This window comes from Neoarius graeffei, chromosome 17, assembly GCF_027579695.1.
Source record: "Neoarius graeffei isolate fNeoGra1 chromosome 17, fNeoGra1.pri, whole genome shotgun sequence".
In the NCBI taxonomy this organism is placed as follows: Eukaryota; Metazoa; Chordata; class Actinopteri; order Siluriformes; family Ariidae; genus Neoarius; species Neoarius graeffei.
In genome coordinates, this window is record NC_083585.1 from 15,602,448 (window position 1) to 15,617,269 (window position 14,822).

The window sequence follows — 14,822 nt, forward strand, 5'->3', positions numbered from 1 at the left end:
CTGTGATTGAGACACAAGCAAACCAAGGAGCTTTCTGCCAGGAGACAGAGAATAAGTGCATTACTGAGTGTCTGTGAGCAAAGGAGAGCCTGAACGTTGCAACCTCCCTATTGGCTGTTTATTGGCTGTTTGTAAAAATGTATCAATTGTTGCCCTTCATCGCTGACTCGACAGACGAGACCTGACGAGTTAGTTCGTTGGTAGCAGAACAAAATGTCTGGACACAAATCGGGTTTTCAGAAAAGGAAAGAAAATAAACGCAGGGTCGAAAATACAAAAAAGGAGGCAGAAAAAGCAAAACGAGTTAAGGTAGGACGAATGGTTACTTTTCTGAGGCAGCCCGCCGTGGCTGCAGGCTTTCAGTTGTGTCATTGAATGGTTACTTTTCTGAGGCAGCCCGCCGTGGCTGCCTGCAGGCTTATTTATTATAGCCCATTTAGTTAAAATAGTTGATATAAAATGTTTATAGTTATAGTTATGTGATGGTTGTCCTCAGTGTTCGAACTATGCCGATATTTTCGGGGGGTCCCTTTTTTTCCCTGGGGGGGCGCTTGCGCTTGTCTCGGAGCGCGGATCTCCAAACACGAGAAGCCTATCTTACGCACATATCACACGGACTCCACACTTCCACACACGCATTGCGTCTGAAGTCATAACTCATCAGGGGAAATCGTGTCCGCATTGGCATGTTCAAAAAACAACCTCGTGTCAACAATGATACCACACGCAAGAAAAAAAAAAACAGTCAGGCTACTCAACAACCAACCTGGCAGCAGCAGTCGTTGTCATATCGGTTTATTTTATCTTTGATGTAAACACAACACTTCGGATATGCAAATGCTTCCCGTTACACACAATTGCTATGTCAATAAACATCATTTTGCCAATATTTTAGAGACCCCCCAACATTTCCCAAATCATGTTTTCAAGGGATCTCATGTCTGTTTCAGGGGATCTCAGATCCCCCGAGTAACCCCATAGTTCAAACACTGGTTGTCCTGATTTAGACTGGTGTTTTTTTTTTTTGGGGGGGGGGGGGGGGGGGGGTTGTGCGATGTTGCACCCGGGTCCAGATTAGGGCAGAACCGGCCCTGGCTACATTTCAGGTGTAGTTTGTTTTATGTATGTATGTACTTGCATAGATGTGTACTTGGTCTTCCAATATGGCGACTACCGAAATCTCGCGGCGCAATGACGTCATGCGGGAAGGGTCTATACCGTGAGCAGAGAAAAACAAAATGGTGGAGCATGTTGCTGAACCAACCGAGGACGAAATAAAAACTCTACTCTCTAGTTGAGTGGTTCTTGGCATAATATGGATTACTACAGTTGTGGAACAGGGCTATTTACTGTGTTTGTATTATTTTCTATTTACTGTTTGATCTCGAATGCATTAAGAAGCCAAGTATTTCCACTAATTAACTATTGACGAGGCACACCTGTTAACTGAAAAACATTTCAGGTGACTATCTCATTAAGCTGGTTAAGATAATGGAAATAGTGTGCAAAGTGTCATCAAGGTAAACGCTAAATACTTTGAAGAATCTAAAATATGAAAAATATTTTGTTTTTTTAACACTTTTTTTTTGTTTACCACATAATTCCATCTATGTTCCAGATGTTATTTCATAGTTTTGATGTCTTCAGTATTGTTCTACAATGTAGAAAATAGTCAAAATACAGGAAAACTTATGAATGAGTAGGGGTGTACACACTTTTGACTGGTACTGTACATTAACAGGGCAGCTGGTATAACTATATGTCTTTCAAAGATAAAAAGAGATCAAAATAAGGTTTCATTTTGGCATGAGCATCAGATTATTTGCTTTTAATCAATGGCTTAACATGGATTATTTTGGATTTTTGCGGAATTAAGTGCAACAGCACCACAAAGGGTGGTAAAAAAAAATACACATAATGACATAAAGAAGCAAGGCTTGGGCTTGTAGCCAATTCACACAGCCTATCACTGACAGTCTCAGGTGTTTACACAGAATGAAACGCCCTCAAGATTTCATCATCGTTTTGGCTGATTATTTTGCATCTCACTTCACTGATGCATGAGCAGGCACAAATATAATACAGTGGCAGTGTAAAAAACAATCATCCTTTTCCCCAAAAGGCCTGTAGAGTGGAAATTAAAAGTAGATAAACTAAGCACATGTCCAATCAGAGTATAAATTCCACAGAAGTACATATGGCGGAACCACAAGTTTAATATTTTGTGGTTTAAAAGAAAAGGATTACAAGTCATCTGCTTACTGCTTGTTTTTTCTTAATAGGAGGAAACAGGGTAAGAACTTAGTTGGGTATTGTGGATGTTTAAAGGAGATACGCAGAACCATGGCCTCACTTTCGCTTATAAATGCCTTGAGACCTCGAGAATGGCACAGGAATAGTTTTAAGAGTTAACAATAAATCTAATATAGTAATTTTTACGATTAAAGTGATTCATATCGGTAGCTGTCTGAGTGAATGACCTTGACGTCCATAACGTCACAGCAGGAAGTCTATTGGTCTCATCGCCATTTCCGCTATACTAAAACACAGAGCTGACTGCAACTCCAATCCTCCATTTTGAGCTAATTTATCGCCATGCCATGTAGATGTGTTGCTGGCCAGTGCAGCAACACGACAGAAGGTGGATTTACATTGCATTCACGGCCCAAGAATGTTCAAATTGCAAAGATTTGGATGCGTTTTGTGAGAAGTTCACGGGCACATTGGGTGCCTACAAAGTGGTCTCTCCTCTGTTCTGTGCATTTTACTGAGGACTCATACAAAACCTCTGATCTGTTGAGGAGCATTGGCTATAAGCCTGTATTGAAAGAGGGTGCAGTACCAACAATTAAATAAAACTACAAGAAAAGGAAAGTATTTATTTTATTATTATATATATATATTTTTAAAGGAAAGTAAGTTCAGTTGCACCAGTTCTCCGGGAGTGTGAGCTGAGGGTTGTTGGTAAAACCTGGGATGGAACAGGACGTGACATATTATCGCTCAGGCAGCGACCTCCCCACGGTTGTTGCTAAAACCGGTGATGTCCCATCCCATCCCGGGTTTTAGTAATTGCCTGAGCCGAGCAGTAATGGCGGAGTACTCAGTATGGAGAAAATGGAGAATGAGTGGAGCAGCCGTCTGATTTCTGCGCTGGATATCGCTGTCATCTTATGGAATCAATTTTGTGCCAAAATGTTCATACAATACTTTTGAAATATCAAACAAAAACGACAAATCAAAATACAAAAAAAGAAAAAAAAGTCAATTTTTTTAGACTGGCAAACAAATTATTCGTGTAATCGTGCAAAAATATCAGTCTATTACTCTTCAGAAACCTTTTATTTTTGTTCCGTGTCTTTCTCAGTTTTGCTTGACATAATTTATTTTGGTTGCGATTCCAGCTTTCTCGTTTGCACTCCCTGACTTTTTGCTTGCAGTTTTGGCACAAACTTCACGTGTGGGTGGGCTGTCCAGGAATGCATTCCCATTGGGTAACTTGTGTTTGACTGACAGCTACGCTTAGCCATTCCCTACTCGGATTCTGGCAGACTGTTTGACGAGTGACCGATCCATTGACGGTAAACAAGGGTCGAGTGGACTTCAGTGGCGACTATGATATTGAATTTACACTTTGTTGAATTAATTCAATATCATAGTCGCCACTGAAGTCCACTCGATCCTTATTTACCGTCAATGGATCGGTCACTCGTCAAACAGTCCGCCAGAATCCGAGTAGGGAATGGCTGAGCGTAGCTGTCAGTCAAACACAAGTTAGCCAATGAGAATGCATTCCTGGACAGCCCACCCACATGTGAAGTTTGTGCCAAAACTGCAAGCAAAAAGTCAGGGAGCGCAAACGAGAAAGCTGGAATCGCAACCAAAATAAATTACGTCAAGCAAAACTGAGAAAGACGCGGAACAAAAATAAAAGGTTTCTGAAGAGTAATAGACTGATATTTTGCATGATTACACAAATAATTTGTTTGCCAGTCTAAAAAAATTGACTTTTTTTTCTTTTTTTGTATTTTGATTTGTCGTTTTTGTTTGATATTTCAAAAGTATTGTATGAACATTTTGGCACAAAATTGATTCCATACTATCTCACCCTTATGTGGAAGAAGCGAATGAACTGAGAACTGAATGAATAACTGAAAGTCAGATTGTTTCAAAACAATTGGCCACAAGATCGCCCTTCAAGAAGCGAGAACGCATACAGGTAAGAATCCGACTCTCATTTGGATAAAAAAAAAACTTATTGTTTTCCTGCATTTAGATTAATACATGTAACTTGTATTGTGTGTATAAGATTATTTAATTTGCTTCAGAATGTGATTGTCTCAGTTCATCTGATTATTTAATTAGCCTTTTACGTTTTATCAGTGAAAACGCATGCATGTACATGTATGTTGCATAAGTTATAACACCTATTCTGTTTTAATGAGAGTCAACCCACAATCAATGAAGTCAAATCAGTCTTAGTTGAGCAAGTTGGTCACGGTATTTCTTACTTTCACCATACATTTTTATTAATATGACTTTGGTCTATAGCTGTAAAAGGCCTCGGCCTTAAAACCGGTTACCGCTGTGATGTCACACACTCAGGGTTGGCTGGCTCAGCAGGGCAGTTCGAATGCCAACTTTGCGGTTGATTTTAACTCTCAAAAATATATATTTTTATTCCCATTTATGCAGCATACAAGAGTCAAGGATGGAGATACTACCCACTGAGAAATTAATTTAAAAATAAAGGCTCTGCGTATCTCCTTTAAATTTAGAAATCCTGAAAGCAGCTGCCAAGCTGTCTTTTAGTGTGAGTGTATGGGTGTGTGTGTGTGTGGGAGGGTGTCTTATTAAGCTAATGATGTATTGCATTGCTCATTCCTAATAGTGTCATGATCATACATACATTTTAGCCATGCCATCTAATATCATGACCAGCTGCCACTGTGCATTATATCGTATTTCAATAACGTTTCCTTCTAGGCCATAATCAGCTCCTACTGAGAGGAAGGAACAGCTTTTAAGAAGAGAGGTTAGCGTTCACTAATCATTGGTAAAACCATTCAGGATGAGGCAGTTCAGTTAGGCTGTGTCTTGAATAAATAGATGTAGCCATTTTCAAAAACCAGTAGGCAGAAATTGATTTTGAGCCCATATTACTTTCCCAAATGTCCTCTTGTCAATCTAATGAGCAGGTGCCATTAAAGCTTCTGAAACTGCCATAAATTAAGTCAGTGAATGTCTATGTCAGGCTGATACTTCATAAAAACAAGTCATTTTGCAGGTTAAGAGGTAAGTGCACTCCGGAATCACATCCATTAAGTGCTAAATTATGAATTTGATGGGAGATGCCTCCGGGGGCTGGAATGCATTAAAAATCCAACAATGTCTCCCATTAACGAGCAGTCATTAAAAACCAAAGAGATAATATACTCAGCTCCTGGTGACTACACAGTTTTGTTCACAATGGCTACTGCATCAAAAAACAAGATTTTTTTTTTAAATCACTGTTCCTTTCTCTACAGTACTAATGCATTCGGACATAGCGCATTTGAATTTCCAAGGCTAGCAGAGCTGCATGTGTTCATACTATCATCATTTGCATAAAGGACATAGGGAGGCAATCACAGCTGCTAATCAGAACTGATGGCAAAACATGAAGGTCAGCTAACTTGTTTTGAGATGTACTTTCTCTGGACTTGGAGACAACTTTCATGAAGGGTAGTAATGTGAAAGAATAAACCGATGTTAACTGCACAAACAAAAGCTGTGTAAATACAACAGCACGCATAAACTGTCTGTACAGAATGGAAAAGAAACGAGACCCTCAATGATGGCGTAGCTCACTCCGGCCCTGTACAGTCCAGAAGGAATGATTTAAAGTGGGCCACTTTGCACAATAAGTGTTGCAAGCTATATACACTACAGTGGCGCTTGAAAGTTTGTGAACCCTTTATAATTTTCTATATTTCTTCATAAATATGACCTAAAACATCATCAGATTTTCACACAAGTCCTAAAAGTAGATAAAGAGAACCCAGTTAAACAAATGAGACAAAAATATTATACTTGGTCATTTATTTATCAAGGAAAATGATCCAATATTACATATCTGTGAGTGGCAAAAGTATGTGAACCTCTAGGATTAGCAGTTAATTTGAAAGTGAAATTAGAGTCAGGTGTTTTCAATCAGTGGGATGACAATCAGGTGTGAGTGGGCATCCTGTTTTATTTAAAGAACAGGGATCTATCAAAGTCTGATCTTCACAACACATGTTTGTGGAAGTGTATCATGGCATGAACAAAGGAGATTTCTAAGGACCTCAGAAAAAGCGTTGTTGATGCTCATCAGGCTGGAAAAGGTTACAAAACCATCACTAAAGAGTTTGGACTCCACCAATCCACAGTCAGACAGATTGTGTACAAATGGAGGAAATTCAAGACCATTGTTACCCTCCCCAGGAGTGGCAGACCAACAAAGATCACTCCAAGAGCAAGGCGTGTAATAGAGATCTTGTAGTCACGTGACCGGAAAGTACATAGCCGCCATCTTGTCGGTAAAAAACACAGCTGAATACTGCTGCACTCGTGTACAGAATGGCTCAATTTCAACCGATGGACTACACGGCTCATTTTTCTAATGAACAGATAACTAGATATATGTCTAAAATAAACGATCTACAGATTAGTGACCCTTATGGCTTACCGGACGGAGTTTTCACAACCGTGTCAGTGGATATTGAACTGCCAGAGGTGGAATACCCAGACGTGTATAATTACCTCATTAACTTTCCCTTGCTGTTCAGTGGTGAAGCACTGCGTGCTTATAAATCTCTGGACAGTTGTCTTTACAGAAATTCAGGATTTGTCAACCCCCCTCAGATGTGGCATCTTGTAAACAAGAAAATAACAATCCTCATTGGACGGGTAAGTCACTTAAGTATTGATTATAGCACTGACCAGCCGATAATAGAATAGAATAGAATAGAATAAGGTAATTCCAGCTGTAATTCCAAATCGTCCGTCTTGTTTACATGGATCTGGCGTTGGAGAGGTAGAGGCTTAGCAGTGGAGATTTGAGTGGCTGTTTTCTGAGCTTAGTCAACAGGCTGGCTCTGCAGCCTCGCTTTTGCTTCCGCTCCCGGCGCCGCCTCCTTCGCTTTGCTTCCGCTAATAATCCACGGAGACCCCGCTGGTCTCGCTATCTCGTCCGGAATGTTGTGCATGCCATGGAAATCGCTACAAACCGTCATTTTCTGCTGGAAACCAATGTCCAGTAAGTCCATACGGTTGTAGTGGATATTGAAGTCCGATACAGACGAACAACACGCAAAAATACACACAAAAAACATAAAAAACGTGCACAGGTAGGGAGAGCTTGTAGCCGCAGCCGTTGTAGTAGAATTGTATATAGTAGGGTTTTCCAGAAGAAAAGGTAGAAGTAGAAGCAGAAGTAGAACCAGAAGTAGAAGTAGAAGGCGGAATATGGCGTTTGGCCGACAAGATGGCGTCTGTCACAAACTGGATCGGCTGTGACGTCACATGCAAGTGCTCCATAGTCAGCGAAGTCACAAAGGACCCCAGGGTAACTTCTGAGCACTGTAGATGATATGTTCAAACTCTTTGCAATTTTACATGTGGTTTGGCATTGTCATGTTGGAAAACGCAAGGTCTTCCCTGAAAGAGACGTTGTCTGGATGGGAGCATATGTTGCCCTAGAACCTGGATATACCTTTCAGCATTGATGGTGTCTTTCCAGATGTGTAAGCTGCCCATGCCACATGCACTAATGCAACCCCATACCATCAGAGATGCAGGCTTCTGAACTGAGCGCTGGTAACAACTTGGGTCGTCCTTCTCCTCTTTAGTCCGAATGACATGGCGTCCCTGATTTCCATAAAGAACTTCAAATTTTGATTCGTCTGACCACAGAACAGTTTTCCACTTTGCCACGGTCCATTTTAAATGAGCCTTGGCCCAGAGAAGATGTCTGCGCTTCTGGATCATGTTTAGATACAGCTTCTTCTTTGAACTATAGAGTTTTAGCTGGCAACGGCGGATGGCACGGTGAATTGTGTTCACAGATAATGTTCTCTGGAAATATTCCTGAGCCCATTTTGTGATTTCCAATACCTGCATGCCTGTATGTGATGCAGTGCCATCTAAGGGCCCGAAGATCATGGGCACCCAGTATGGTTTTCCGGCCTTGACCCTTATGCACAGAGATTCTTCCAGATTCTCTGAATCTTTTGATGATATTATGCACTGTAGATGATATGTTCAAACTCTTTGCAATTTTACACTGTCAAACTCCTTTCTCATATTGCTCCACTATTTGTCGGCGCAGAATTAGGGGCATTGGTGATCCTCTTCCCATCTTTACTTCTGAGAGCCGCTGCCACTCCAAGATGCTCTTTTTTACCCAGTCATGTTAATGACCTATTGCCAATTGACCTAATGAGTTACAATTTGGTCCTCCAGCTGTTCCTTTTTTGTACCTTTAACTTTTCCAGCCTCTTATTGCCCCGTCCCAACTTTTTTGAGATGTGTTGCTGTCATGAAATTTCAAATGAGTCAATATTTGGCATGAAATTTCAAAATGTCTCACTTTCGACATTTGATATGTTGTCTATGTTCTATTGTGAATACAATATCAGTTTTTGAGATTTGTAAATTATTGCATTCCGTTTTTATTTACAATTTGTACTTTGTCCCAACTTTTTTGGAATCGGGGTTGTAATTAAGCAAAGTTGGGTAGAAGTTATATGCAGCCACGGTACCCCTAACCTTCATGCCAGAAAGAATCAAAATTGGTGAAGAATTGAGGGAGAAGAAGCAATTTGTGTGGAAGCTGCTCGTTAGGGATTAATTACTCCATATCTTCATTATTAATTGCAATTATGCAAATTCGGTTAGATGCTGTATGCACCCCAGACAGCCCTACCTTCCTGCCAAAAAGAATAAAAATCGGTGAAGAATTGAGAGAGAAGAACCGATTTTTGTGAAATGTGGATGATGCCCAACGGACGAACAATACATGATGGCATAAGCTGTCAGCCGGATGAGCTAATAATAATGGTGTCCAAAATGTGTCCTTTTTATGGTTCATACCTTTATTCCTACCTTCATTGTGCTACGTGTTTCAATGGTAATGCATAACAAACTCTTCATCATGAGTTTTAAATAAGTCAACTCAGTGTCTTGGTTTGTGTGCTGCAGACTCATTTCACATTCCTGCTTGGTGAGGGGCCTGTCCACAACAGGAAGTTACATGGTCATGCAGGTCTTAACCTGCCTACTACACGTTGATGTGTTTTGCCTTGAGGGTTCATCCTGCAGCATAAAACCCAGCTACAATATTAATATTTATACACCAGCCAATTCTCAAGCGTTCAGTTAAATTCAGATCTGAAAGGCATATTACTCAAAGTGCTTATTCCTCATATTACTACTGTTTCATTCATAAAATTTCATTAACCCGACATGATTCAAGTTGAGTTAACCTAGATTCCAATATTGTAAATGAATAACTTTTTTAAAGCTGACTTTTCACCTCATGTAAGAAAAACAGTCAGGAAATACCCTGTTCAAATAGTACTCTTTGGCCTACCACAGAAGCTACCAGACAATTGAAATGCCGGAAAGAGACTTTCAAACATCCTCAGCTATGGAACTGCACACCTGGAACAGGTGTGTCTGCTCCAAACTGCAGCGGCAATCTGTGGTGGCTTGCACATTCAAAGCAAAACGACATCAAAGTTTGCTCCACCTGCAGCCTTTTGTCCTCTTTCTTGGCCAAACACAAGCAAGCCTAAATATGGGATACGCCATATTTAGGCTTTTGCCTACAGTTCAGTGTTGATCCTGTATAGAATCATGTAGCAAAGCATTTACAGCATGCGTAAAATGCTGTAACATGTACTTAAAAAAAAAACGCACTGGGAATATGCCTGCAATGTCAAGAGCTACACTTCCAGACCAATTACGCTTTTGATGTTTGGTGACAGGTATCAGCTGAATATTTGCCATGAACAAAAAGCAAAGTGGTTTTTCCCCAAACCAGTTTCTAGCTTGATAGCTCAAGGTGATTGATTTATAGACATCAGTCTACGAAATATTTTTCTCCAAATTGAATCGCATATCATACTTGCAATTGTATATCATGTAAAAAGGTGTGTTGTCAAAATTTTCCACATCACCAATTATTTAACTGTGACTGCATATGGTAAAAAAAGCAACTTAATGAGTCTGTGACACAAATGCCTTAAGAGTCTCTCTGTGTACAGACTCTGTTTCAGCCATGTGTAACACTGAAACGACACACAAGAAATCAAATTTTGCTATCAGATTTAGATAAATTATTCCTTTCCTTATGAAGGGAATTTCTAAAATAAAATGTCAACAGTCGGTAGAAGAGACTTCTGAAGATTAGTTTGGGATAAGAAACACGCTTTCAGCATTTATTCTAAGAATTGGCTTTATTTCCTCAACCCTGACACACCCTAAGCAGGATTATGAGCTCTCAAAATCATACTGAAGCTCCTTTGTTCTCAGCAGCTGAATAAAGCCAATAAATAAGTTGTTATAAGATAACATGAAAGACAATGAGCATAATTCTTACCCTCTCCACCTAAAAAGAATAAAGCAGTGAGCTGCACAGAGCGGGTAATTAATGCATAACACCAAATTACTGTAAATCAAAATGGACACGACTGCTCTGGTCACTCCACTCCCACAAAATGTAAATGAACCTGATGGCATATTTCAGACTAAGAACCTGCAGCTGCATGAGGCATAGTCACTCATATGACACTCAGGATCCTCAAATACAAGAAATAAACAACACAGAAGGGATAAGACCCTCTCTATGGAGGTGTATGCACTTGTGCTAAATTCAAGAAAATAACTCACTTGGAGATACATGAACGGGTTAAGAAAAACCCATCGGGCTATGCAGCCCACAGGGGTAAAGTGCATAACAAAAGGAAGGGAACAACTTGACTCATTGTCCAAACCAGGGTGGACCACCAGGAACACTGGAGTTTCTAGCAAGCACCTTACATGCATTTCAATAGGAGTCATTCCTGCATTGCGAGAGGGATCGAGCTGTCCTTCTGTCGGTCATAAAAAGCAACACGTCTCCTCCTTTTTGAACGGAGAAACAATTGTTCTCTTGTTTTTGTTTGATAACAGATAAAGTGGCTCTTATGAAGAGGTGCAGTAATAGGAAAGAACTTTGTTAGCAGGCTAGGGAGCGAGAAGAAATTCTTCAGAGATCTTATTTCTGAGTGAGCAGAACACGCTTCATACAGGGGATACTGGACAGTTTTAAATTCAGCCCATGTTTACATTAGACCGTATCAGCGGATCATCAGATTAACGTTTTTAAAACGATTAGAGTGCACACAGCAACACCAATACACGATTCGCGTGCACACAACAATACCAATACGCGGATACGCTCGGCACCGCAGGCATCCTGCGCTCCAAATCACTCCGCCCTGAACAGCGAGTGCCCTCTGGAGGGTGCGCACTCCGGCCCTGCGCAGCTCACAGAGCGCGCGAGTGAAGCACACTAGCAGTGTTTTCGGGACTGAGCCGCTGTGTGTGTGATCCCAGCGCATATCACTTAACACTTGCAAGTGGAAGGATGGCAAGCCTAAAGACAATCATAACTACACAATGGGCAGTATTTGCATCAGTATTTGCAGTATTTTCATACTTTTATACTCTTTAATGAAAGGTGATACAAGGCGGAAGTCCGCGCCGTTTTTCAGCAGTCGTGTCACATGACCAACGCCAGCGAATCAGGAAGGTGGATGTCACAGTGACGTTGTCCAATGAGGACGCCAGCTAGAGCTCAGCACAACGTATTCGCGTATTCTCAATGTTTACACAGCACCAGACCAGACACGATCTGGATTGAATACGTGGACGCTGGCGGATTCCCATTTCCAGGTGGTTTAATGTAAACGGACAGTGCATCCGCGAAGAAAACGAGACAGATACGGTCTAATGTAAACGTAGCCTCAATTATTGAAAAACATTCTAAGGGGGCATTGTGGCTCAGGTGGATAAGGCGCCATACCATAAATCCGGGGATCCGGGTTCGATTCCAACCCAAGGTCATTTCCCGATCCCTCCCTCCCTCTCCTGCTCATTTCCTGTCTCTACACTGTCCTATCCAAATAAAGGTGAAAAAAGCCCAAAAAATATCTTTAAAGAAAAACATTCTAAGACAATATCATTCGTTAATAACTGAAAATGCTCAACACTTATTTCTTATAATGTACTATTGATTTCATTTTGTGTTGTGAGCCAGAAATATTTTAAGAAATGAAGTCAAAATAACTAAGCAAAAGATTATAACTTGATCTACTCATTGAAGAGTAGAAAATAAACTTTTTTAAAAAGCTGCTGATAAAAACAAAGTTTTTAAATCACCAACACAATTAAATATCTGAACATTTTCCAGAATTCATGTCAATGCTCAAGGATGTGTGCATAAGACTTGGTTTCAGAAGGGGATGTTCAAATGAAAACAAACCAAAGGAAGCCCACCAGCTAAACAAGTTAGACCAGGTGCGGCTCTGTCAGCGGTGTGTACATGTGTGTGCCTGCGTATTTGTGTGTGGGTGTTTGTGTGTGTATGTGACCTGAGGGGGTGGGGGATGACAGAAGTGCAACAAGAAGAAAAAACAGATGCCTCACTAACGCGACTTTTCTGTGACTCCCTGTTTTGCTTGGCAAGTGTTGCAGTCTGAAAAGGGAAGTTGTTAAAGTTAAAAGATAAGGGCCACAAATAACCAACAAAATCAGCTCTTCACTTGATACTCAAATGTGAATAAACAGATAAGCAAAGTATATGGAGAACTGTATAATGATAACAGAATAGTAATTACTATCATTATACAGTGATAAGTAATTAGTTATCATTATACAGTTCTCCATATACTTTGCTTATTCTACTTGTATTTACCACATTCTGTACGAGTCTGCTTATCAGATTAAGTTTAGTGCATTGCCTCCCTCAGCGCCCCGGCCGTGCTGTGGGCTGTAGGCACCGAGGTCACGTAACATGTTCATACTGTGCCCTTGCAGGACATGCTGTCGATCTTTCAGCACAAAACACACTGTTATCAAAGCAACATCTTCCTGCGCCTGTATAAGACCATGAAACACCACTAAGAGAACACTAATGATGAAGATGTAAAACTGAATCTTCAGCACACAAGCTAATCTCAGCATGAACCATTCTGTCACCTGGTAAAGTCTGTATTCACATGCAAGCCTGAGGGAAAGAAACCAATGCCTCTCACCCCCAACCCCCTCTTCACACTACTATCTCTCTCTCTCTCTCTCTCTCTCTCTCTCTCTCTCACACACACACACATTCCTAAAAAAAAATAAAACGAACAACAACAACAACAACAACAACAACTTATCAATGGCACAAAATAACACTGTATCACCTCTTTCCTGTAACAGGTGAAGACTTTTCAGATTTTAAAGAGTATGTGTACGCTCACCACACCCATATTTGACATGAAGATGGTTTTCAATTAAGCTCTATCACTTAACTTTGTCTCTTATCAGAAAAAAATGGCTATAAATATCCTGGAACCTTCAAGCCACAGAGCACATCTTGACATTTCTTCAATTTTTACATATACAGAGGGTTTGTGTAAGTCCATTTGGCAAAATCAACATTGTAAAAGCTAATTCAGTACTCTAAGGAATAATGCGGTACTGAGTTCATTCTGAATTCTGAGTTAATTCAGAACTGTAAGAACTGCTTCATTCGCTGCAAGAATTATCAAAAGTTATGAGTTAATTCAGTACTCTAAGGAATAATGCAGTACTGAGTTCATTCTGAATTCTGAGTTAATTCAGAACTGTAAGAACTGCTTCATTCGCTGCAAGAATTATCAAGTTATAAGAGTTAATTCAGTACTCTAAGGAATAATTAAGTACTGCAAGGGCTAATTAATTACTGTATCCATTAAGAATTGTAAGAGTTAGTTCAATAGTGTAAGGACTACTTTATTAGTCCTAAGAGTTAATTCAGTACTCTAAGATGCTGAATTAGTTACCTAATGCCTAATACACCTCGGATGAAAAGTAATTCAGCATTTTGCTGTCTTGGTTTCTCCTTAATCTTGTTACTTAATTGAGTCAGCATCAGACTGTTAATTACACTCTGGTCATAGCTGTTAAAAGGCGTATATATTTTTGCTGGTAATAAACAGACAACTGCATTGGGCATTACCTTGATCCAGCAGGGACATGATGAGGACGCACGCAGAAAAGGCAATCACATGCATTCTTGAAAAACAATCAGTTTTCAGCCTCTTCATGAGCAAAAAGTCTCGACTTTCTGAAATAAGTCCTCGGTTTCTGAAGCAGCGAGCAGTGTGATCCACAGCTGAATTTAAACCGGTAGAAGCTTTACCACGTGCGCCTCCAGTTCAAGCCTCAGCACTCCTGAAGGCGCGTGAAACCCCGCCCAAAACCAGTGTCGCCACGCCCACTTCCTGGACAACCTTTTCAAACTAGCTGTTGGTGGTTGGACATTTACTATGGCTGCTGTTGAAATGCCTTTTTTTTGTTGTTTGTTTTGTTTTCGTAACTCTTTCAATGTTGAATTAGCAGGTTCTGTTTTTTGAAGTCACTTTTAAAGTCTTCAAACTGTCCTACTAAACTCAAAGCACTGTTGGCTAGGCCTTATTACTGTCTACAGGCTAAGGCTACATAACATTTTGTGCATTGTTAAATTTCATTAAACAGTAAGCCACCCTGACTGAAAAATCTTCTATCTT

The 14,822-nt window shown here is 40.3% G+C and overlaps 1 protein-coding gene across 2 annotated transcripts in view; it reads right to left on the reverse strand.

Moving 5' to 3' along the window:
* Positions 1-14,488, reverse strand: part of alcamb (activated leukocyte cell adhesion molecule b) — an 81,293-nt gene extending 66,805 nt beyond the window's left edge. For both annotated transcript variants that reach the window (XM_060943775.1, XM_060943774.1), the window contains exon 1: positions 14,273-14,488. In XM_060943775.1, the coding sequence (XP_060799758.1) occupies positions 14,273-14,360 (88 nt within the window). In that variant the 5' untranslated portion in view covers positions 14,361-14,488. The remainder of the gene's footprint in view (positions 1-14,272) is intronic.
* Positions 14,489-14,822: the final 334 nt, after the last annotated feature.